General features: G+C 38.7%; 1 protein-coding gene across 1 annotated transcript in view; it reads right to left on the reverse strand.

The window, feature by feature from the left end:
- The window catches only part of LPP (LIM domain containing preferred translocation partner in lipoma), a 670,645-nt gene that overhangs the window by 490,358 nt on the left and 153,015 nt on the right, over positions 1-27,272 (reverse strand). The window contains exon 4 of the mRNA XM_030932348.1: positions 9,259-9,460. Coding sequence (XP_030788208.1) covers positions 9,259-9,460 — 202 coding nt within the window. The remainder of the gene's footprint in view (positions 1-9,258; positions 9,461-27,272) is intronic.

The raw sequence follows: 27,272 nt of genomic DNA on the forward strand, positions 1-27,272 counted from the left end.
ATCCTCTTAGTATGAATGACCAGTACTTGCCCCACCTGACCCACCCATCTCTGTCCCCTAGCAATCATGAAATATGAAATATGTCCTTCATCTCCACAGCTTTGTCTTAAAATGAAATCATATAATATATGTAATCTTTCGAGACAGTTTTTTCACTAAGCATGTCCAGGTTATTGCATATATCAATAACACTTCATTCTGTTTTACTGCTGAATGGTATTATTCCATTGTATGGCTGTACCAGACTTCACTGAAACATTTGCCCATCAAAGGATATTTGGGTTGTTTCCAGTGTTTTGTCATTATGATTAAAAAAAAAAAAAAAAAGTTGCTCTGAACATCCATGTACAGGTTTTTTTTGTGAACATAACATTTTGATTCTCTGGATTAAATGCCAAAGGGTGTATTTGCTGAGTCATATGGTTAGTACATGTTTACTTTTGTAAAATATCACCAAAGAGTTTTCCATAGTGGCTACAAAATTTTGCACATTCCTACCAGCATTGTGAGAGATCATTTCTCCACATCCTCAGCAGCATATGGGACACATTTTTATTTTAGCTTTTCCAATACATGTGTGGTGATATCTCTTTGTGGCTCTCTGTATATTTTTATTATCAAAAAAGCAATTAAATTCTCTTCAGATGTAAAATATGGAGTGACAATAGTATTGTACGTTTGTATAATTTAAAAATAAAGATGATTAATGTGTATCTCCCCACACAAATCAGCATTAATTATTGTTTTTGAACCATACAAGAATTAGGAAGAACTCATCACCTTATTAAGGAACTCATTTCAACAGTTAATTAAGCTGACAAGTTACAAAATAAAAGAGATTTCTGTCAACAATACACAGACTTCTCCTTGTTCTAAAACATCTAGTCCACTTTGTTTGGGTATATTAGTTCAATCACTGTAACTTCTAAACAAGTCCCCCAGAATGCATCTATGGGAGAAGGAATCCCCAGGATCATGGCTCGGCTTCCCTACTTACTATCTGCAATACTGAACAAGCCACCTGCCTTTCTGAGTCTCTGAAATGAATATTAAATTGTTGCCTGCATTCAAGATTTTTCATTGGTTATTTACAGCACTCCTGGGCAAATAACCTGCACTTCCCTGAAATGTATTAGTGAATACATTCTCAACTATTCTCATCTAGGAAAGAAAGTGGTTGCATTAGATAACTTTTAAGATTCACCCTGGTTCTAGAATTTTACAGTTTATATAGTGTTGAGGCATTGTAATCCCTATCACTGCTATTAGAAGCTAATGACATCAGAATTTATGGATAACATGCTAAATTATTATTATATTTATATTACCACATATTCCTTAGGACAGACTGAGTATTCCGTATACAAAACATTTGGGACATGAAGTGTTTCAAATTTCAGATTTTTTGGATTTTTAGAATATTTACGCATACCAGCTGAGCAATCCCAATCCACAATTCTGAAATCCACAATGTTCCCGTGAGCATTTCCTTTGAGCATTGCGTTGGCACTCAGAAAGTTTCAGATTTTTTCACATTTAAGATTTCAGATTTTTGGATTAGGGACTTAACCTGTATTAAAGTATTTTTTATAATTTTGAATAATTATTGGTAATTACATATAAGGTTATAAAAATGCATTTATTAAATAAATTTTATTTCACAATTGTATCACTAATAATTATTATTAATAATGTTATTTTTATTATAGCAAGAAAATACATCCCAAGAGTGCAGGAACTAGTCTCTGTTTCACTCACTGCCATTACTTCAGCCCCTAGAAGAGTATCTGGCACAAGATCTGTTTTAAGTAAATGATTGCTGAATAAGTATATACTAGTAGCTCCTTGGGGTTATAAGGTATTTTATGGTTTAAAAACATTTTCACATTTATCATCATATTTGGCTTTCAAAACAATCTTGTGAGACAGTTAGTATTACCAGCTAATATTTTATGAATTAAAGAGGATATGGAACAGAAAAGCAACATGCCCAAGGCCAAGTGGTGAAACCGTAGCTTGAATGTAACTGCGCCGACCATCAAGCCAGGGCTGCATCTTGGCACTTGTGAGCATCAATAAGGCCTACGAATATTTGGTAAGATCCGATGTCACTCCAAGAATTACAAGTGAATTTCTCTGCTGAAAGATGCAGTGTAAAGATCAAATTAATATAATTAATATTTGATCCTTTAATGAATACACAGCTTGTTCTTTTGTCCCCCTAAGGACCTGAAAATTAAAACTCATGCATTGCCCTGTGCAGTGATGGATGAAGCTCAAGCTGCTTATGCTCATCCAGAAAACGGGCATGCCAGGCAAACCCGAGCTCTATTACAGTTCCTGAGGTTTCGGTGAACTTGTGGCTACTCTCAGGGCATAACATGCATACTTATAACAAGCGTCCACGATGTTACAACTGCAGTCTGTAATTGCAATTAACAGGACTGTCAGGATTACAAAAAGATGCTTCCCATCTGTAACCTCCAAAAAAGATGTTTCCCATTTGTATCTCCAAAGTTAGAGCAAGATTCTCTTTGCATGGGGAAAAGGACACTAGGACTCCAGAGACAGAAAAGCACACCATGAGGACCATACATTCACAGCAAAAATAATGGGGAAAATCCAGTCTAAATTATTCCTTTAAATAGAATGCCATAAGTGGACATCAGTTCCCCTCACATGTTAGTTATCTGCTAAGAAAACAAATGCATCCTGCCTAACCAGGATACATGGCTTCACAACACTGATGGCTAATTCTCCACCAAGCATCAAAAACCCAGGACTCATCAGTTCCTAGGAACTAAGCTCCAAACGTGCCTGGTTCCCATAAACCATGGTGGTGCAGCTGAACGAGTGCATTTAGGAAACCTGGGTTCTGGATCAATTCAGCCCCAAACTCATGGGTAGATTAGCAATCAACTATAACTGTTTCCCCTCCATGGAATAATATATTCATAACCTCGCAGTAGCAGAAAGCACAGAAAGATGTTGTTAAAAAAAAAATCCAGGCTTAGGACCCCTATTTAATACAATTCACCTCACCTGTCTTTATCTATCTCGACAAGTCTAAGTGAACCAACATGGTTACAAAGCTGGTTTGTGAAAAGGGTCACCATTTTGAAATTAATTTCAAAGAAGAATCATGAAATAATAAAATAATGAAGTTAAAGGAGACATCAGACTGTCTAGCCAACCCTTTAATAAATGGAAGCATTTAAAATTAGTAAGGGCCCTGGGTGTGAGGGTCTCCCTCTACTCTTTTACTAGCTACACGATTCTTTAATAAGCTCTTCCATTTCTATTACTTACAAATCATCAAAATGACAATAACATCTGTTCTACCTACCTCAGAGAGCTACAGTAAGAATTTCCTACTGAAATGAAAAGACAATGAACACCCAAGCGCTAAATAAACTATAAAAGAGTATACCGATATAAAACGATTCCACCAAAAGGATCACGTGGAATTGGTACCTAATGCAGACCCAAAGTCTGAATGGCCACAAACCGTTTCCAATATTTGTCTTTATGAATTAAAGGAAAATGTCTTCTCTTGTATATTCAGAAAAGGTAAAGGTTATTATATTTAGAGAGAGAGAGGGAGAAAGAAAAAGAGTGAGAACTGGCATGTCGTGCCAATTTGTTTTTTTAAAAAATCTAACATAAAAGCGTTTTTTAAAAAGAATTTCAGAAATTAAAGAAAGTGAATTCGAGGCCACCAGACAACTTCAGCTTCACAAACTTGCGAACTTTACAAATCTTTCCAAATGATTATCTATTTTAATGATGGATAAAAAGTATTATCAAATTTCACTCAGCCAAATTAGAGAGAGACAGAGAAAGAGAGAGTGAGTGATTAATTTGGTGCAAAAGTAATCATGGTTTTTGCCATTCAAGGCAACCTAATACTAATCCCCAGAGTGTATTAGTAAGATAATTTCACAAACCATCTTTAAAAAAGTACATTAGTATAGTAGGAAAATTCATTTGCTTTCCTATTTACCAAAACCAGAAAAAGAACTATACTGTTCCGTCATCAAAGTCTAAGACTGAGTTTAACTGATGCTGTTGTTTTATTTTTGGGGGGTGAGGTGGTTGCTGTTTGTTTTATCTTTTTATTTTTTAATTTGGAACAGAGTGAAAAACCCAGATTATAGGACAAACACAACACTAAAGGCTAGTATTTTAAAGACCAGAAGAAAAATTGCATTATCTTATCTTGTTGTCATCAGTTAAACAGAATAGAAAGTGATAGAACATCATAAAAACATACTAAAATAATTTCACAAAAAATGAAATAGACAGTTAACACTATAAAATCTTTAAGAATTGTGCTGCTATAAACATGCATGCGCAGGTGTCTTTTTCATGTAATGAGTTCTTTTCCCTTGGGTAGATACCCAGTAGTGGGACTGCTGTATCAAATGGTATGTCTACTTTAGTTCTTTAAGGAATCTCCACATTGTTTTTCATAGCGGTTGTACTAGTTTACATTCCCACCAACAGTGTAAAAGTGTCCCCTTTTCAGCATATCCATGCCAACATTTATTTATTTTTTTTTTAATTATGGCTATTCTTGCAGGAGTAAGGTGGTATCTCAATGTGGTTTTAATTTGCATTTCCTGGACAGTAAGTTGAGCATTTTTTCATGTGATTGTTGTCTGTATATCTTCTAAATACCCATCAGCCAACAAATGGATTAAAAAAAAGTGGTATATATACACTGTGGGATACTACTCAGCCATAAAACAGTATGAAATAATGGCATTTGCAGCAACTTGGATAGAGTTGGAGACCATTATTCTACAAGTAACTCAGGAATGGAAAATCAAATACTGTATGTTCTCACTTATAAGTGGGAGCTAAGCTATGAGGATGCAAAGGCATAAAAATTATATAATGGACTTTGGGGACTCAGGGTGAAGGGTGGGAAGGATGCGAAGGATAAAAGACTATAGCGTACACTGCTCGGGCAACAGGCACACCGAAATCTCAGAAATCACCACTACATAACTTCTCCATGTAAGCAAAAACCACCTGTTCTCCAACAGCTATTTAACTAAAAAAAAAATTTAAAAAATGTTAAAAAACTATATATATAAATATGGGTGCCCCAGAAAGACAAGTTGATGTGGAAAACATGTGGGTATTTTTCTACTTTCACAGTCAGAATTAAAACATGGGAAAGCCAACTCCAGAGATTACAGATACAACACCAAGCTCAGAAATGTAAGCTCAAAGAACGGGCTTGGAAGGAAAAGTCATTCAAAGACATAGGTCGAAGCTGCAGAACCACAGTGTCTCATAAAAGTCGCTAAGAACCTACAACATGTATCTGGAGAAGTAGGTTTATATTATTGTGCTTTATCAATTAATTCAGTTCTACACACACTATTGAGTCCCTAGTATGTGTCAGGTATCCTGCTAGGTGCCGTTGAGGGAAAAGGCATGAATCAGGCAGCCCATGAATCTCAAAGTTCAGACTCCATTAGAGAACACAGGTGCATATACAAGCAAATCTATTAAAAACACATTGTCATAAGAACTGTATACAATGCATGAGGTTATGGGGTAGTAAAGAACAGTTTGCCATTATAATATAGTACAAGGTTTGGGATAACTCTAGAGTTAGAGGGAAAAGACTTGAGTGCCAACTCCGCTCGGAGCAGACGGTGCTTCTCTGAATAAATAACTTACACTTTCTAGACTGCAGTTTTCACATTTACATCAGAACAAGATGGGTTGTGTGATTTCTACTAGTTCTAACTTTCTGCATTTGTGGTTGAGCTTTGTGAAGGTCAACTTTTAAGCAATGAATTAAAAGACTGTAGAAGCAGGAAACTGGGGGACAAGTACATGCTAAAAGCAAAAAAACAGCATGAGCTGAGGCAATACAGAGCATAAGCTGTTATCACCAATGCATCCTGGAACTAAAACCTGTGCTACCTACTATCTTGGGAATTTCACTAAGAGTATAGAACATTCTGAACGAAAAAAAGAAAAGAAAAAGAATGGTTATAAACTTTTAAAATGTGTAAACATTTAAACACAATAGACATAAGTTACAAAAATGTTCAGAGTAACAGAATGCACTGATAACATTTAAATTAAATATAAAGAAAAGCAAATCTACTTCCAACAAATACATGGATACATCTTCGTGTCATACAGCAGATGCAGAAATGTAGCTTCTATTTTAAAAAGTCTGAATGTCCATAAACTGTTCCCAAGATTTGTCTTTAACTTACATATTAAAGGAAAATTTCTTCTCTTGCATATTCAGAAAAGGTAAAGGTTATTATATTTAGAGAGAGGGGGAGAGAGAAAAAGAGTGAGAATTGGCAGAAATGCAAGAGAGAACCAAAATTTCAGAAAACAAAAGACTGAGTTATACCATATTCCAAACTGCTTTGGAGAAGCATTACTGAGCAGTGCACTCACCCAGCCAGCCATCCGCCAGCCATCCAAATATATATGCATACATAAGAACACACAGACATACATTTGACCATATGCAACCATTCCTACTAAAAACACAGTAGCATAATATGAGCTATGAGGAACATAAGGACGAGTGAGAAACCATGTCTTGTTGCTTCAATGAGGAAGCAAAGCTTATATATATTCTTATAAGGGACGCAGGGACGTATCACTGTAATATGGGGCTTGGTGCCACACGTGCTGTGAATAGAAGGACAAGCAGTATCGCATGCTGGATATGGACAGCAGCTTTAGTTCAGGAACATACTCCAAACAAATCATAGAGAATGTCACCTCCTTTAAGCTTCCATTTCTTTATAAGAAAAAAAAAAAAAAACATTTTGTAGGGTTACATAATAAGGCAATAAAATACTAATGAGAAAGCAAAGAGCCTGGCACATACTACATGTTCAATATGGGACAGAATGTAAGCGGGAGCAATAACAAAAGTAGTAGAAATTTGGATAGGTCAAAGAATAAGATGTGGAAACTCGGGCAAGGGAGTAATTACTTCTGATTTAGGCCACACCTAGACATTTTGGAGAAAGTGATACAAACAGAATTTTAGCAGGTAACGAAAACATGTGGGGTGACATGTTGAGAGGGGACCAAGGACTGTGCGCTGCCGAGCATGCAAACAAACCACTTCTCTTCTTCCTAGAGAATAAGACAGTGGGTGAACCACACATAGTACAGGGAGGGCATGTCAAATTCACAATAAAGGAGTCTAAAGGGAGGCCACTATATGCTTCTCTTCTCCCTATCTCATATATGCCATTTATTAGCCCTCTTAATATAGGATCTGCCCTCACCATAAGGCTCAGGCCTATAAGAACTCTCATATCTACAAAGACTTCCTCACACCTTTGCCTTCTGCTCTACAACTGGACATGTCTCTATTCTGTTCAGATTAGAGGGAGGTCCACTGAAGCTTTCCCCAGAAATTAGGAGACAAAAATAACAATGCCCTTAGTAAGATGACAAAGGGAAACATTGAAAACATAAATGAGGGCCAGGCACGGTGGCTCACACCTGTAATCCCAGCCCTTTGGGAGGCCGAGGTTGGCGGATCACCTGAGGTCAGGAGTTCGAGATGAGCCTGACCAACATGGAGAAACCCCGTCTCTACTGAAAATACAAAATTAGTCGGGCACGGTGGTGTATGCCTATAATCCAGCTATTCGGGAGGGTGAGGCTAAGAATCACTTGAACCCGGGACTCGGAGGTTGCAGTGAGTCAAGATCACGCCATTGCACTCCAGCCTGGACAACGAGAGTGAAATTCCATCTCAAAAAAAAAAAAAAAAACCATAAATGAGGAGGCCAACATATGGCTCCTCCTGTCCCTATGAAGAGAGATTCTCTTCCAGATCCCATTCATCCCATTCCCAAGCCCTGAAATCACTAAAGAAGGATGAGTCAAAGAAAGCCATTTCCACTAAGTGATTGATAGATTGCAAAGATGCAGTTTCCTTCTAAAGCAATAAAACATCATGGAGTGCTATAGAGATTAGTACAGCACCAAAGGCTTCATTTATTGTTTTTTAAGAGCAGCTTTCTGAAGGTCTTGTTCTTGCACTTTCTGAGGCAAAGGATACCCAACGATCCACAGCTGCAGCTTAGTCATGCATGCTGAAGCCTGATCTTCTCTACCACCCAGCCTAGGTGTTCACCTTACACAAGCCAGACATCTGAACTAGGCTTCTGGCACCCGACCCAAAATACTAATAGACTAGCAAAGTGTTTCCTGGGCGCAGGAGAGGACAGGAAAGAAAGAGGAGGACTGAACTATAGCACAGAGTGTGAAACACCTGCAAGCAATATTGACAAAACAAACATTAATGTCATTCAAGAAGCAACTGGAAACATCACGGAGAGGGGTAAGATATTAATTTTTTTAATGGTGGGACAGGGACAGAAAACAAAGGGAGTTAAATCTCCTTTCACTGCCTCTTCTCTCTCAGCTCCTATTCTTCAGTTTTTTTGTTTGTTTGTTTGTTTTTGTTTTTTTAAGCTATTGTTTCTTGAGTTTGAATAAGCTGCTAGCATTCGTTGGTAAAAATATGGAACCTTTTCAACCAGAGTACGGTACCATTTATACTGCCCCTAAGGCTTCGTGTGTGAGTGTATACACACACATACACACGAGAGCTGGAGCTCACGTAGACCTTCAAACTCTACGTGATGTAAACTGAATGCATTGTTATTAAAACCCCTGAAAATAGGCTTCACTCAAATTTGTCTGGGAGATTTAACAAATGCAAATCTCACAGAACACTCTAGACAACTTTATCCTTCGGCAGCCTAAGGGAAGAAAAACAGCCAGAGGAGGTAAACAATTCCATGCACTTTATTAGATTCACTTTGTGTAAGTGTCTGATTGGACTACTGCTTGGCAGCATTTGCGGACATTTGTCCAACGGCAAGTGGGAGGGATGACTGTCTGGTAGCTAAAACCCTGTAAGAGAATGAGCTGGAGGTGGAAGATAATGCAGTAGAAAGGCATTGAGCTGTAACTAAAGAGGCCAGATTTCTAGTTTGAGCTCTAACCCCATTTCACTATGTAATCATAGCCATATAACCCATAAAAAGTCTTTTTCCTAAAAGGGGAGGTTGGTCTAGACTATTTCCAGGCGCTCCTTTACTTTTAGTAGCCTATGACAACCACGCTGTGAATTCACAAACTACCTTTTTCTGACACAACTTTGTACTACAAATCACCTATACAACATTGAATTTTCCTACTGCAAGTAACCAACTCTGAAATCCCAGCACTTACCCTCACCTCCAGGTTGTTTGTATGGATTGTACTTAGGTTTTGGTGCAACTACTGGTGCAAACTTTTTGGGTGGCTGTTGTGTGGACACTGAAATGCTGGGGTTCCCAAAGGAATGGGTGGTCTCCATCCGTGCAGGCACATGGCCGAGGGGCTCACCAGTGCTTTTGGGTGGCAGCCAAGATGGGTGAGACATTGTTGGAATCTGCAATGAAAAAGAAACGAACACTGTTTTTATAGAAGCATGAAAATGAAGACAGTACTCCTCATTTGATTGCTACTTCATCTTAATCTATACTAAATGAATCTTGATAAAGTTCTCTGGAACGAAGGATGAAAGAAAATGGAAAAAGGAAAAATGAAGAGGCAGAGGAATCATGAGTAGAAAGAGGAGGAGGAAGAGGAGGGAGGACAGGAAGAGGAAGAAGGAGAGGAAAAGGAGAAAGAGAGAAAGAGAGAAAGAGATGGAGGAGGAGCAGGAAGAGAACACTCCCTCAAACTTGAATATCTCCCTTCCAATAGTCAACTATTTTAGTGCCTAGCACTCTTGGGAAATAGATATGAATAAGAAATGGTTCCTAACTTGAAGGAGTTTTTATGGTAGGAGAATGGAAAAGAGCTTGAATTTTATTAATAATCTATTAAATTAATTATCTCTCCAATTAAATGGTTATGCCTAAATGAAGTGCTAAGTTACCTAAGTGAGGTTAAGAACAAGTGTTGCTGAGATGCAGAAAAACATAGGTTCACTTCTCGGTAGGGGCAGAATTAACAAGATTTTATTGATGAGGTGATATCCAGACTGGGTTTGAGTGCTAAGTAGGGTTGAGCCTGAAAAATGTTAGCAAAAGATATAGGCAGAAAAGTACACAGCATTTACGTTTAGTGTGCTTGGAGGGGGAATAGCAGAAAGTAGCAAGCAAAAGAACTAAAAGGTGGGTTGAAACCAAAGCACAGACAGCTTAGCAGCCACAGTTCAGTTTAAATTTATTCTTCAGTTATTAAGGAACCACTGCAAGTTTATTTTGGAAACAAGGGTTTAACAGATACCTGGCAGGACACTTTTAAATGACCCATCTGCAGGAGCAGCTCTGGTCCCCACCAAGGGGCACGTGGAAAAGGGGAAGAGGGGCATATTGGTTGTCACAGTGTCTGGGACAATTATTGGAATTTAGGGCCAGAGGATAGAATATTCAACACATGTAACGCAAAGGTCAGCCCTGCACAACAAAGAAATGCCCATCGACATGTATGCTGAGCTGATACCATGTTGGACCTTCACGAAAAGCTCACTTAAACTAGGAGGGAACAATCAGATCAGCCCAGATGCTGCTCCGATCAGATTGCACATACCATTTGAAGAAAGGAAATGTCTCCTTTTTTCAGGGTAAGCCAAACACCTCTCCAGTCAGCCTGCCTGTTGGGGATGACACTCAGAGGCTGCTGCCGAGGAGGGCTCTCCAAGCCTGATTGCAAGAGCTCTCCAGCACAGGGACGCCCGGAAGGCACCCTGTACCCGCCCCCAGCCCAAAAGCCACCTACTAATTTATTAATTGAACCGAATTAATTAAGAGGGCTACATGATTACCTCCAGATGTCTGTAAAGACAAAGAGCATCAGAATGCAGAAATCAAAGGCCTCAGTACATGGCACAGTAACAGAGAGACAGGGTGGAGGGGAGAGCTGGGAAAGAGTGTTGCCTGGACATTAACATCAGTCCACACCACCAACAAGTGGCATGACTTTGAACAGCATCTCCTCTAGAGCCTCAGATAGTTTCACTCTCTCAGAGGACTCAGCCAAGCACAATGGCTCACACCTCTAATCCCAGAACTTTGGAGGGCAAGGCACTTGAGGCCTGGAGTTTTGAGAACAGCCTGGGCAATAGAACGAGACTCGGTCTCTACAAAAAATTAAAAAATTAGCGGGATATAATAGTGCACACCTGTCGTTCCAGCTACTCAAGAGGCTGAGGTTGGAGGATCACTTGAGCCTGGGAGACTGAGGCTGTGGTAAGCTGTGATTGCACCACTGCACTCCAGCTTGGTCAACAGAGGGAGACCTTCTCTCAAAAAACAAACAAACAAACATATAAACCTCTGTCTTCCTTAACTCTCAGAATTTTTATGGCAACCAATGAGATGATATTAAAGTACTTTTTATAGTATAAAGTGCTATGCAAAGTGAGAAAAAAAAGATGCCTCTATTCTTATAGAAAGTCAATGGCAATTTTACGACCATCTTGCTTGGAAGAACAGCTTGATGTACAATTTTCTTAAAAGATGAGGATAACATGAATCAATGACAAAGACTCTAAACTGGAAATCAGGACACATTGCTATTGAAGCCAGTGATGGTACTGGCTTTTCACTCTGGTTACAGGGCCTTTCTTTTCTTTTTCTTCCCCTGTACCTTTTACATATTCATATATACACACACATACATACATGTATATATATACACACACAAAGACACACATATACTTGCTAAGCTGGGAGTTCCTTAAAAGGGTAAGGACCATATTTTACACATTTATAAACTACCATTAAGGCCTAGCACAAAACCAATATAGAAAAACAACCAATGAATGTCTGTTTTACTCATGGTTTTTAAATTTAGCTACACATTTGGAATAACTTGAGATGATTTTTTTTCTAAATACCAAAACCAAACCCATCTCACACGGCTGAGAAATGCCAATTTTGGTTTTGCTTTTGCTTTTAATTGAGGCTTGGTCTTCTACTAAATTGGGATAAAAGTGATAAAAGTGACTGGTTTGCTTTCAGTATGACTAAAGTGAATATAAGTGTGAAATAAAAGGGATCAAGTAAAGGTTTGAAACTTTTAATGCATTAAGCACATTTGTAGTATAAATGTTAATTATAATTTTTAAAATGGCTTAATACTGTCCTTGAAAGGTCTCTATAAATCTAACATCATTTTACAATAAAAGGTTTAAAATTGGTTAATATGGGAGGCAGTAGTTTCTTAAGCAAAGATTCACATTTTTCACAGCAATCCCAAGTTACTGACTGACTGTATCATCTTGGCTTTTCAGATATAGCACAGATATAAAGAAATAGGCAATTTCTGGGAGACTATAAATAAAACTTAAGCATCAATAGATAAATCATTGGCTCCACAGTCATTTCAGTTGTCCCCCAGCATCATAAATTACCCGCACACTGCCCTCCATGAAGAAGCACCTGGAGCTACTCCTCCTGAGAGGCCCATCTTCTGACCAATCATTTGTTTGCAGATGACCTTTTCAGTGTCTTCTCTCAGCATTCTTCTGCATGTCAGCAGTGACCCAGTGACACCATTCCCAGGATTTATAATAAGTTTTCATGATTCTGAACCCTTGCTCATGCTGTGTTCAACATCAACAATGCCGTTTACCTCTTTTCACTTTCTACCAAGCCCTATATTTTTATATTGTCCCAGCTCAAATGTCTCTAACTCTGTGAACATTTCCCTAACTCCTCCAAAGAAGAGAAGCTTAATTCCTTTTTCTGGGCACTTTACTACTTTCTGCATACTTATAACAGTCCACAAGGAAGTCATTTATTTACCTGCCTACATGTCCCAACAAGTTGGAAACTCCAGGTAGTCTCACTATACTGTCACAACGCCTAGGCAAGAAGCCCTTACACAACTATCTTACACAGAAATGGGTCAGTGAATGACCATTACCCTTTCTTAGTTACTCATATCTTTCTAGAATTGCTATAGCATTCACTGATACAATCATCTCTTTTTACTTTCCTTAATTTGGTGATGTAATGAAGCATGCTGATAGATTTCCAGATATTGAACTATCTTTGCATTTGTGGAATAAAATCTTATCTAGTCACAGCTGCAGTGCCCTCTTTAGCAACCACTGATGCATTAACCTCTTTTTCCCTCCCTTAATTTGATGATGTAATGAAATATGTTGATAAAGCCTAGATATTGAACCATCTTTGCACTCCTAGAATAAATCCTTTGTTACAGTTGTGTTTTGATATATTAATGAATTAACTAGGCTATTTTATTTTATTTTATTTTATTTTATTTTATTTTTTTTTTTTTTTGAGACGGAGTCTCGCTCTGCCGCCCAGGCTGGAGTGCAGTGGTCGAATCTCAGCTCACTGCAAGCTCCGCCTCCTGGGTCTACGCCATTCTCCTGCCTCAGCCTCCCTAGTAGCTGGGACTACAGGCGCCCACCACGTCGCCCGGCTAGTTTTTTGTATTTTTTAGTAGAGACGGGGTTTCACCATGTTAGCCAGGATGGTCTCGGTCTCCTGACCTCGTGATCCGCCCGTCTCGACCTCCCAAAGTGCTGGGATTACATATAATCATAATAAAGAGCATTTTATAGCATTTTTTCTGCCTGTTTTACTTATGATTAGGTTTTGATAAGGGAGTTTTCTCCAACCACCTCTACTGTCTAGGTTATTTAATAACTTCATTGGAATTATCTGGTTTTTTAAAGGTTATCCAAATTCAGCATAAAGTCATCTAAATATATCTTCCTTTAACAGATATAAATCATATTATCAGTAACTTCTATGATAGTAGTAGTAGTTTTCTATTTATTCTGAGGTCATTTTGCAGTACTTTCTGAGAGAAATTCACCATTTTTTTCCTAGGTTTGATCTCTCCTCTCTCTAAACCAAGCTACTTCTTGTCTAAAAATGACTTCCAATGTACTATGCATCAATTTAGATCATAAGCATTACTTTCTACTAGTCATTGAAGGTAAATCTTGCACTATATCCTACAGTTCAAGTTATATATCCTTATAGTACAATTCCACAGCATCTACATACTGTTGTCACATATTCATCACATGGTACCCTGCCCATCTGCTTGCTTTTTTCCCAAACTAAACTCTCAAATCCTTGAGAGTGGACATTTTATAATCCCAGGGCCTACACATGATAGGTACTCAATAAAAATGTCTGTTAATGTAATGAATGAATGAATTTATTTGCCTGGCACTGGAGCTATAGATGAATCAGATTCTTATTCTTTACTCAAAGAGCTCAAAGCCTATTTGAGGAAGAAATATTTATAAATGTGAAAAGAGAAAGACAGTAACACAGAAAGCACATGAAAAATCTTGGGGGATGTCAGAAAAGCTAGCATAAGCTTGGCAGAGGTAGCCCTTAACCAGGACTTTGAATGATGAGTAAATAAAAGAAAACTGGAGTAACAAGGGCAAAGATTAGAAATAATACTGTGAGCCTGGGTATGAAGCAAGGCATTTCTGTAGGACAGGGATCAGACCAGTGGTACCAAAATGAGGGATTCAGGGAGAATAGTTAGGGGAAAGTTTTAAAAGACAACATGAGTCCTGCCTTTTAAAGGTCTTATATAAAGGTAAGATAAAGATGAGAATCTAGAGCTTTTATCCTTGAACAGGAAGATAACAAGAGTGAAAATTCCAGGTACTAAAAATTAAATAATGTAGGATGGATCCAAGGAAAGTGATAAATCCAATCGTATAGACATAGAGTCCCTGTGGCCCCAGTTCTAGTCTCATTTATACCAGTGTGACCTTTACTCATTTGCAAAATGAATACCTGTAAAGTCCCAATCGGCTCTAATATTCTAGAGTGCTTTCTTTCTCTAAAATCTTAATTACAGCTCTTCATTTTGATAAATGGGTTTGATGAAACTTCACAAGTTTAATGAACAGATGAACTAGCACATATCACTGGGGCTTCTTGGCTTCTCAGACAGACCCATGTAAACACAAAGATAAGCAGTGATGAGAACTGGTGTTGCTGGACCAAGATTCACACTGCTCTTACTTCCCCTCATTCTAGATAGGTTTCACTCGAAGCTCATAATCATCATGAAAGCAAGAAGTGAAAGGGAAGATTTCCAGAGAGGCTCTGAATACACAACCACCATAAGCAGACAGGAAAGCAAGAGCAATGGCCCTCCTCTAAGCAAGATGCCTCCTGCTGAAGAGAACTGGGGAGCTGCTGCTTCCTCAGCGTTGCTCTTTCAGAAATTGTCAAACGCAAGCAATTAAGAAGAACCTAAGAGGTTTCACTTATCAACTTCTCTGCTGCTCTTCTGTCTTTTCCCCCAGCCATCCTAAGAAGACTAGAGACTGACAATAAATAACAAGTGTTTATTGAAGATGTATTATACGTCAAACAATTTTTCAATGGCCACACAGTCATCCTGACGGCCATAGGAGGTAGCATCATCATTACCCACATCTAGCAAATCAAGAAAGTAAGACTGCAAGAGGTTGAATAACTTGCTCACAGATATATAGCTAACGAACAGCAAAGCTGAAGCTGGGACACAGATCTTTGACTCCAAATCTCTCCGGTCCTCACTCTGTATTACCTCCTTATTTGGAGAAGAAAGGAAGACACCACAAATCAAAGGAAATCAGCACTTAACAGTTGTTTTTGCTCTTATTATTTCCATTCCAGCTCTTGAATTCTACTTGCCATAATGTTTTCTCTATTCTGTACCCTCAAATCTAATCATAATAAGCCACAGGACCACAAAGTAATGAAGCCAATCGTCAACAGACCAACTTAGGGCCATAGGCCAACTGACAATTAATACTAACAAAGCTACTAAGCCTCTCTCAGGATGCCATGCGAATGCCAAGTCATTGTCATCCACAAAAACAGAAAGAAGTAGTGTTTGGTCATATTTTCCTTTTCTTCCTGCAAATCAGTGTGCCACTCTTCTAAAAAGATTTATATAGATTACCAAAACTGAAAAACAAACAACTGTTACATCGTATTATCTAACATCCATTGCAATAAGCTTAGAGTAGTGTTTATCAAAACAGTCTGCACACTAACCTCATACGGGGATCTTTATGTATATACTCTGATCCAAGTGTTGAGAACAATTGACTTAGAGCATTTCTCTTAATATTTAAATGACATTGTATTAGTCCCTACATCTTCCTGGCAACTAATTCAAGGCCTAGCACTTGGTCAGTGTGCACTGAATAAATGAATGGTATTAGAAAAGAGACATACATTAACACCACAGAACTGAGGGACTATTTGACTTAAACATCAGAAGTAGCTGATGGCAGACTAACGTTTAGCATTCATGTCCCTTAGCAACATTTTCTTCATTTAAACAAGCTGTTACAATTTAAATAACACTCTCCTATAACTTTGAAGGTTTTTTTTAAACGTTCTCTTTATACAAAAGTCAGTACCTTCCTGGAATTTGAAAACTGTTTTCCTAATCATCCATTAAACTGGTACAACATGGTTCCCCCTCTGGGCTATATGGCTCTCCATTATTGTCCACATCTCAGTATTTAGTGGGAAGATGCCTGATCTTCAGAATTCAGACCCAGCTTTTAGTCTTAGCTTTGCCATGAGCCCATTGTGTAACTTCCGTTATCTCTGAAATCTTGTGTCCTTCTCGAAAAATGTGGTGATGGAATTAGATGGTACAAATGACAACTCTGCTCACAAGCTTTTATGAGTCTATGAAAGATCTTGACTTAACAAGTAGCCAGCGCCAAGTAAAGCGAGATTCTATATCATCCGTAACTCTCTTTGTTTTGATATCGTCTGTAATTCTCCTCTTTGCTCGTCAGTGAGGAAGCACAGTCCTCTTTTTCTCTCTTTTTCTGTCACCTGTTTCCCTGACTCTTCTATCCTCCCCATTGAAGGACAGATTCTTGGGTTGATCTCAGAGATTAACAAGGTATCAATCAAGATGTATTATGCACAAGTAAATAAGTATTTAGGCAAACCTTTTCCAAACGGTGTAAGTCCCTACCAGTGTAATTGAGAAGCAGATATGCTGTGGCATGTGGTGGAAGCGTGGGAAGACAGCATTGAAGAATAACGCAGGCTGAAAATTACACACAATTGTTAGTTGAACAGCAAATGTATTCACTCTTCCTCTGAAGCATCAGGTCAGATAGAGCCGGAAGGGCAAAGCAGGATCTACCATGGTCTGAAAATGTCAATGTATTCACTCAACTTCTTCTTATAGATAGCTTTGGTCCAGCACTGGCTAGGTGCCCCACTCTCTGCATGGACAGCTGGCATTGCTCAGAAGAGGTAACGAGAGAACAACGCTACAGAAATGCCAAACCTTTATATAGGCTATCTGAGAGACATTTGGAAAAACTGGAAAAGGCACTAGACTTAGATGCAGAGGACTTGGACGTGGCTTCTATCTAGCTCAGTCATTATCTGGGTCTATGACTTTAGTTCTTAACCTCTTTGAACCTCAGTGACCCTTCCTATCTGTACACTAAAGATTAGATATCCACTACCATTCCCTCTAACTCTCATGTTTCCATGATTCCCCCACAAGTCCACAATCTCAAGGAGCTAAGGTTTCTTACAAAATTATGTTTTAACTCCTGTGAGACCAGGGAGTATAGAGTGAGGGAAGGTAGGCTTGGGATCGACACATTAAATGTCCATCTGCCTTGCACAGAGTACCAGAAAAAATAAATTAACATTAATGGTGCACTCCTTGTTCTTGGCAATGCTGCAGGTGACAAGAAAAACTCAGTGGCATTTCAGGATCCAAATGAACTACAAAGCAGCAAGGGAGAGAAGCGTCAGGTCTAGACAAGTAAACACTGTCTCAGATAAAGAAGTTAGACAGGGCCGGCCCCAGGGGCTCAGACCTGTAATCCCAGCACTTTGGGGGAGGCCAAGGCAGGCAGATCGTTTGAGGTCAGGAGTTCAAGATCCTCATAGTCAACATGTTGAAACCCCATCTCAACTATAAGTACAAAAATTAAGCGGCTACAGAGGGGCATGCCTGTAGTCCCAGCTACTTGGGAGGCTGACAGGAGAATCACTTGAACCCGGGAGGCAGAGGTTGCAGTGAGCCAAGGCTGTGCCACTGCACTCCAGCCTGGGAGACAGGGTGAGACTCCATCTCAAAGAAAAAAAAAAAAAAAAGGAAAAAGTGAGACAGAACAGTGACATTCCTCCACACTGCACTTTCACTTCCGATTCAGAATGGCACTCCAAAAGGAAACCATCAACCCTGACAGGGAAACAATAGCACTGAAAGATCAGGACTCTCAGGAGAGAAGGTTAAGAATGGAACAAATACGGACTAAGTGGCCTTTTGTTTGCCACAGTTTCTATCAGTCAAGGAAAAAAACAGACATGGTTGACAATAGTCAGGACAGACTACTTAAGAGCTAAAAGGTCACAGAGAGTCCCAGCTAGGAGAAATCTTAGGAACTAATTTACCTCTTCTAATTTGAGTATTCAAATACCAAGATTTGGAGAAGCTGAAGAGACTTATCCAATGTAATAGAGCAGCTAGAACATACCAGAGGCTGGGTTTAAACCCAAGTGTTCTACCTCCGAAGAGCATCTGCAGGAGGAAAGTCTGATTAAACAAGCTTGTAACTCTATTGATTGCTAGATTATAACTAGATGGGGTAGGTAAAAGGCAATGGAATAGAGCACAGAAGTAAACAATTTCTCTGCCAAGAAAGTTCACAACCGTGACAATGAAAATTAGCACAGAAGAAAAATGGCCCCAACCTTGCATTCCAGGTCACATTTGATAAGAATTGTTCCATGTGGCAAAGTAACCAAGAAAATGTGAATTCTCTCTGGACCTCAGTTTCTGCAGATCTAAAATAATAAGCAATTAATAATGATCTTCAAAATCTCCTCCCACAACTTCTTATGATCCATAATGTTATCGCTAGTCTGTGGACTGTGCTGTGCTGGCAAAAAATGGGCTCTTTAGCAGGTTTCTTCTTAGTCCTTGATTCTAATAGACTGCTTTTCTGTTCAAGGCCAAGAGAAAACAGGCAACCATAGCCTGCACCTCTTTGAGTTCAGTAAATCTACTTCTAAAAATGGAAATCTGGGTTTGTAAAGGTGAGATGCATAAAAATTTTGCCCCTCACCCAGGAGGAAAAAGTGACGATAGGAAAAATCACCAATATGATCTCTAAGGAGACCTAGCAGTCTCTTTAACGGTTATCTAGCATCGTCTATTTCTAAACCTACCAATAACTGTGTAAGTGTGCAAGTTAACTGCTGCTCACTCAGCTATGCTGCCCTGATAGCTTGTTCAAACTTGTAATAAAACATGTAAACACTCCATTTTAGATATCCATTTACAAGTCTGTCATGCCCATCAGTGAGGCCATGAAATTTTGCTACCACTTCCGGATATTCTAATTATCTTAATTTTTTAATGATTTTGTTTGTATTTTTCTGTTATTGAATATTTATTTTGATATGTCAATAAAATAAGGAAGATTTTAAAAGCAATTTTAGTTATAACTTGAAAAAGTAGAAATTCTTAATTTTTTCTTCAATGAATATGAGTCTACTATTGATGAATGCTAAGACATATTTACATCTGATAACATTGCTTGTGGCTGTGAAGCAATGTTTATTCAGGCCACATAATCTGCTAAGAGTAATCATAGCAACAAGATGGGGAGTTACCAATTATACTTCAGCCTTTTGAACATCATATTGTTCACAAAACTGTCAATCGTGTTGTTTGTATCCTATATCAGAACTACTATAAATTAGCTTAGAACATTTGAATTGAGTTTGGACATTATAATTTATTTGTTATTTTTATTATTATTATCATTATTATTATTTAGAGACAGGGTCTCACTCTGTTGCCCGAGCTGTAGTGCAGTGGCACCATCATGGCTCAATGAAGCCTGCAACTCGTAGACTCAAGTATTTCTCCCACCTCAGCCTCTCTAAAGTAGCCGGGACTGTAGGTGTGCCACAATGTCTGGCAAATTTTTAAATTATTTTGTAAAGACAAAGTCTCACTATGTTGCCCAGGATAGTCTCGAACTCCTGGGCTCAAGCGGTCCTCTCACCTCAGCCTCCCAAAGTGCTGAGATTAAAATCATCACACCTGGCCTATAATTTAAATTAATATTATTGAATTAATATTTTATTGTTACTGTAAATTAAAGTTTCCAGTTTAATCTCTGATTCTCTAATTACATATCATCTTAAATATCTATTCAGAAAAAGCTCAGCTGGGAGCAGTGGCTCACACATATAATCCTAGCACTTTGGGAGGAGACCCTGGATTGCTCGAGGCCTGGAGTTCGAGATCAGCGTGGGCAACCTAACAAGATGTGTCTCTGGGAAAAAAAATAATAATTTCTAAACAAAATTAGCTAGGAATGGTGGCTCGCCTCTCTAATCCTAGCTACTCAGGAGGCTGAGGTGGAAGGATCACTTGAGACCAAGGGTTCAAGGTTACAGTGAGCCATGACCGTGCCACTGCACTCCAGCCTGGGCAACAGAATGAGACCCTGTCTCTAAACAAGTGTTTAAAAATCAACTTTATTCTAAAGCAAAATATAAGTATATTGCTAATTTAAAATTTTAATCCATAAATAATAGAAAAATAAAGTGGTAAAAGATATATAAATTATCAACCTTCAAGGACCATGAGATACAGTTTTAGAAAACAAAGAAATCCAACCTCATGCATTATATACTCTGAAATATAATTTTTATTTAACTCCAAGAGCCTAGAGAAATTATTTCTCAGTATTTGAAATGGTATGAAAAATAGACAAGCTTCTCACTAGTTTAAATTACGTAGGAAAGGCTAGTTTTGCAACTTTACATTTAATGGCAAAACAATTGGAAGCATTTTCAACTGGGGACCTTTTTCTCAAGTCATTGTGGAAGTTGTTCCACTTTTATTTCCAGATTTTGAAACAGAGACAAAATCTGGTTAAGCATTAACCAATGGCAACAGAGTAAAAATGCACCAGGCTATTTCAAATCAGTTTCGGAATCACATCAGTGGACATTATGCCTTTTAAGTTTCTCTTGATGAGAGAACTGTTGTAGTAGCTTTCTGTATTTTTATCAATTATTGACTACTGCGTAAAAATATAAAATAAAATACATGAAAAATATACTCAGTTAACTAATGTTCTGATAAAACACAAATACACGCACACATACACACACACTTTAGATATTTTTAAGGAAGTAGTAAAGGACCCAATATTCACCAATATAGAAAGTTAACATCCTTGAAGTGTGCAATTGTTAATGGAGACATTTCATCTAACGTGGCGCTCAAGATGAAGCTTCCCCGCCGTCTGTGAGTTCACGTGTACGTGTCCAATGACAAGGAACTCACTACCTGATAAGACAGCCGCTTCTGTAGCAGAAAAGTTATGACTGCTAGAAAGTTTTCTGCAGCTGAAGCCTCTATTCCCATAAGTACCACTTATGGGTCCTACCTGTGCCCGCTAGAATCACAAAACCTCTAATACATAGCAGACCTTTATATACTTCAGGTAATTTATTTGTTTCCCACTCAGTTTACATCTTTATGTGTTTCAAATTTAATCAGTCTAGTTCTTCCCCTTTTTAAAAAGTAGCCTTACAACTCTATAACCAAATATTAAATACACATTTTTAAGGCCCAAACTAATAGCTTTCAAACTTTTCCTTAGCAAAATAAATGGTTTCTTCATGTCAAATCATAAACAAAATCCCAAGTATAAATAGACAAATTAATAAAACTATTACAGGAGCATTTAAATCATCATACTTTGGCAGAACATACTTTAATTTGGTGGAAGCATAAAATGCATTATTGCCCTAGGATCCCCAGTATGCTATGAGCCAGACCGGAAACTCACTGCTCTAAAATATTACAATACTGTGAGCGAAGAAAAAACAAAATTGGTATCTTCTTTACCTATATTTTCCTAGTGCCTAATACAGAGGATATCCCATCATCAGAGCCCAGCAAGTGATTATTATATAAAAGAGAAGGTAAACTTAAATACATGAAAATACTAAGACTTAAGCTCTGGTTTTGAGTCATTTTAATTCACATTTCAAACACTGTTCTTGAAGGCTCTGTTTAAGTAGGATGACCATACATCTCCAATTTATACCTGCTGTTTTAGTGTAATTATTAACTGTGCCCCTTTGCAAAAGTGTCCCAGTTTTGATGATAACTCATATAATCACCTACTTAAAACACTGTGATAATAAGGCTTTGGTCATTTAGTCCAAGTGAATCCTGAATACAGGCAAGTCCTCTCCCAGAAGTTCCATATGGCTAAAGCCCTCCCATACTTTTGAGTTCATTACCGGGGTTGATAAGAGGGCAGAGCAATTAGTAATGGGAAGTAGAGGAGGCTTTGGGGGCTTCCCTGCTTTAGGAGCATGTGCTCTTAAGAAGGAAAGAAGGTACTAAAATGAATCTTCAGGGTAAAAGCAAGATATAGCAGAAATCTAGCAGAAACTATTATCAACTAACCTATTCACTCAGCCTTTTTTTCCTGAAGCAAAAATGTCACTTTTTCTTAAAAAAAGTAAAAATAAAAATAAATCAGAGTATTTACTTCAATTATATCTTTACCACCTGACCCCACACACATGAGATTATCAGTGATTTTATAATATATACTTGGTTACAAGTACTAGAAGGACAATATGTTGCCTGATTCTTAATTTGGAGCAAAAAAAAAAAAATGTGTCTAAAATACATCCAAATGCATTCACTAGGGTACAATGTAAAGGTGGAAGGGATTACTAACAATTATTTCACGTTTCTAAATAGGGGTTACACAGAGTTGAGGGAAAAGTCAGAAGAATTCAGTGCAGGCTCAACATTTCGGAATATTTCAAGGTGGTTCTTTTATTTCCTATCAATTCCACGTGCAGTTGCCTTGTGTCTGGGTGGGTTTTGTTACTGCAGTGGCCTCCCATCTATTCCAACACCACCTCCTTTTTCAATCAGGGTTGCCTTATAAATGCACCTCAGCATCTGGCCAGGATGGTCCCAGTTGCTCATTCTGCTTGTTTTGGAAATTTCTTTTACCTATTTCGCCTGTTTATTGTCAAGACAATGTAGAATTTTTTCGTTAAAATTCAAGAATAATTGACCTGTGAGTTGAACTAACTGTGATTGCTGGAAATGTAGGGAAAACAACTATTTAACAACCTCTATGTTTCCTTTTAAGAATAAGTCTATTTAGTTTATTAGAAAGAAACCGTTTTGCACTAATTCTCATTGCAAAATTTGTATTTGGCTGGTGAGGAGGCAAGTGGGGTCAAAACAGTGCAGCGAGGGAGCAACAGCATGGAAAGTTGGCAAGCTTTTGTAAGACAGAACTCCCCCCAGACATGGTGAGCACTGATATGTTATAATACCGCATGTCTCCGTGTAGTACTTTCCAAGATGTTTGAAACCAAAACAGTTTAGAATGCTCTCCCACCTCAGGGTCTTCCCTCCTTATGGCATTTTTCTGATAAATAGGAATTCCCCCCTTAGGGATTCCCTAAAGTAAAACTGTTGCAGTCCATTCTGTTATATAATTAACTACACTGACAAGTAGAGATGTAATAGAACGTAATTGTTACTCTGACTCCAACTTAATATCTACTACACACAGTCTTATGGAAGACATGCTCAAAATATGAAAACCATCACCCTTAATGTGGTAGATATGGTGGATCGACCCTCAAACTTCCCATATTGCACAGGCTGTCTTGCAGGTAAGGTTTGATTGCAAAAGAAATTCTGCCAAAAATATATGTAATTGGCTTGACATCTGAAAGGCAAAAGTAAGATGGAAGACATGTTTCTGCTGCTTGCCCTGTTTTCTGTTAGAAGAATGGTCGCACAGACATGGGATTTTTTGGCATCCACATTCTCATATTAAGTCTTTGGCCTGGTGGTTGTCAAAAAGAAGTTGTGACAAAAAGAGTAAGCAGCTGGACTCTTACGTCTCAGGGTCCAGCTACCACCATTCTGACTATGGCTTTTGATCTCTGTTTCACAAGTTTTGTGATGTATTACTGAACTCAGTAATTCCCATGGTGGCTTCATTATTTTCCTCTTTCTTGATTGTAGAAAATGGAATAATATTGTGTAGTTTTGTGATTCATCTCTGGAGACAGCCTCGATCCTGCTCCGTGCAGTCCTTCTAATTACTTCTATACAACACCCTGTATTAAGTACCTTCCACTTAAAATATCTGAAGTGGTTTGTTTCCTATAGTGAACCCTGACTGAAACTCCCTCAAGATCCTTACAATTTAGTTGCCGATGGCCAATAATGACACTTTATCAACAAGAGACAGGTTCAAATTCATCGTGCAAATAAATCCTGATTGCCTATGCAAAGCACTTGGATCACCTCTAGGAGAAGAGCTGTGCACAGAGAACACCCAGTGCTGTCTCTCTTAGAACTCCCAGTCCAGGGGGAAGAGGCATGCTACAACTCCAGAAGTACTGAGTGATATGGAGGAGGCCAGCAGAAAGCTGAATCTAGTCTAATTTCCGCATGCTAGCCTCAGCCCTATCACTCACCAGCCATGTTTTCTAACTGAGGGGGCTAGATGAATGAAAGTCCCTTTCTCTCCAACATTCCACACCTCCACAGATGAGTCTTTGTACTCATAAGGGAATTCACTTGGATTTAAGTCCTAACAAGACTTCCTAAATTTTCAGTTCCCTAAATCTGAAGGTCAGAACACAAAGGTCACATAACACACATGCCTGATACAGTTTAAAAGGGAACAGGAATCCGTGACCCCCAAGTATTCTGTGGTAGCCTACAACTAGAAAGCCTCGAGGAGAAAAATCCAAAATCGTGGTTGCAGTGCTTGTTAAGAACAGCGGAGAACAAACGATGTCTTCAGGGTCTCTCTCTTCTTGGAAAATTTCTGCCTCCATGTCTGACAAGAAGGAAGATTATCTATAGACACCGGCTTCTCTTAAAGTACTCAGATCAATAGGTATAGTAAAAGAAATATTAGGCAAATGCAGTAATCCTTAGATCTCTCAAGAAAAGCCACTAATTTCCTTATGTCTCAGACAAGAAAATCTTTGAAACTCATAAACGAGAAGGAGCTTTTGTAGACAGAAAGGAAAACAGCAAGAGAGACCTAGTAAAACGTCTAAACCCAGTTCTGGCGCCCGCTCAAGTAGTGGCTGCAGGCCAGAGCCTTCCAGGCCTCACTGAGCCTTAATTTCCTCACCTGTAAAATGGAGACAACAATCCTTCCTGGCTTACCCCATGGGTGTTTGTGCTGATGAAGTGAAATACTAAATGTAAGAGCATTTTATAAACAACAGAATGATATACATATGAAGGAAGATTATTAATAAAGGAATTTCAAAGGAAAGCTATAAATAGTACTTTTAAGCTCAGGCAGCAAAAGAAAATGTAAATATAGCAGTGATTTTACAATTTTGTGATCTAGGGGAAGAAATGGTGATCAGAATTGTGACAAACAATGATGTCCAAAAGAGAAGAGAAACCAGCTCGGCTCTGTCATAATTGTCTCAGTTCCTGTACCACACACAACAATGGAAAGATTGCAGGGAGGGGCAGGAGCAGGCCTGTGACTGTGGCACACCAAAGACATGGAGACACAGCTCCACGAAAATGATGCTTCTACCTCCATAATAATAACAATCAGAATCTCATACTGTGGGTCCTGTAAGGATCTGAAAGTGGTTTGTGCGAGTGACTTCACCACTTTCTCAGTTTTATCTCTTGGAAGGAACACAACTAGACAGAGTGAGGCCAAATTCCAGGTTTGCTCACCTGGATGAACAGAAATACAAAGGCAGATTTCACCCACAGTTAGATTTCAGGACCCAAAGGGGATAGGCAGGTTCAGACAAGATTCAGGCAACAACTCACTCAGATTTCTCTTTTTCTTGAGACGGAGTCCCACTCTGTTGCCCAGACTAGAGTGCAGAGGCACGATCTTGGCTCACTGCAACCTCCTCCTCCCAGGTTCAAGTGATTCTCCGACCTCAGCCTCCTGAGTAGCCAGGATTATAGGTTCCTGCCACCACACCCATTTTAGTATTTTTAGTAGAGATGGGGTTTTGCCATGTTGGCCAGGCTGGTCTTCAACTACTGACCTCAGGTGATCCGCTCACCTTGGCCTCCCAAAGTGCTGGGATTACAGGCGTGAGCCACCGTGCCCAGCCTCAGATTTCTAAGAGAACATGGAGGTCTCTTACTAAGCAGTAGGTCAAGCACAGCCAAAACTGCTCAGAATTGAGTGAGGCAAAGTGCCCTCCATCCTCAATCCAATGCAAAGAGGCCAGGTTAGCAGACAAGTAAGAACTGAGCCAAAAGTCAAGTCCCAGGCCCTTGGGCACAAAGACAAGGGAGGAGTTCTAGTTCTGAGGCAAAACGGTGACTTATTAGTCTGTACTGGAGTGGAGATATCACACGGCTCTCCAGGGTATTGGGACATCAGGTGACAGGGAGGTGAAATAGGTAAGATAAATTAACCCTACCTATAATTCACATAAAAACAGACCTCAGTGGCACACAAATATACCAAACACACACATACATACACACACACAACTTAAATAATAATCAGGGAAATATATATTAAAACAGTCATGAAATACTTTTTCAAACAGTTTACCAAAAAGTTGAAAGATTCATAAAATCCACCGTGGGACAGGATTTGTCAGGAAATTAACCTTCACAATATTATGATTCTTCTTATAAACATACATATTCTCTATTCATTTATTTATGAGACGTATTACATATTGTCTATTGATGCTTTTGCACCACAAAGCATTGAGGACCTGTGACAGAGACCACCTGGCTCACAAAGCCTAAAATATTTACTACTTGGCCCTTTACAGAAAAAGTTTGAGGACCTCAGGTATCAACTTAAAAAGTTACTGCTTTCAGTTAGTACAGATATAACAAATTTCTTCTTTGTCTGAAGACTTTTGCTAGTTTTATTTTTTAACATGACCACTAATTTATATCAGGGTTTATTGTGATCCATACTCATGATGTAAGTTTTTCATTAACGCTGACCAATTATCCCAATGCTATGAGAATAATCCTTCCTTTTTGGAACCTATCAAGGTGGTTCTTTTATTGCCAATTAATTCCACGTGTCTGGGTGGGTTCTGTTACTGCTGTGACTTCTCATCTATTCCAACACCACCTCCTCCTTCAATCAGAGTTGCCTTATAAATGCACCTCAGCATCTGGCCAGGATG

This window comes from Rhinopithecus roxellana, chromosome 1 (assembly GCF_007565055.1).
Source record: "Rhinopithecus roxellana isolate Shanxi Qingling chromosome 1, ASM756505v1, whole genome shotgun sequence".
Classification (NCBI taxonomy): domain Eukaryota; kingdom Metazoa; phylum Chordata; class Mammalia; order Primates; family Cercopithecidae; genus Rhinopithecus; species Rhinopithecus roxellana.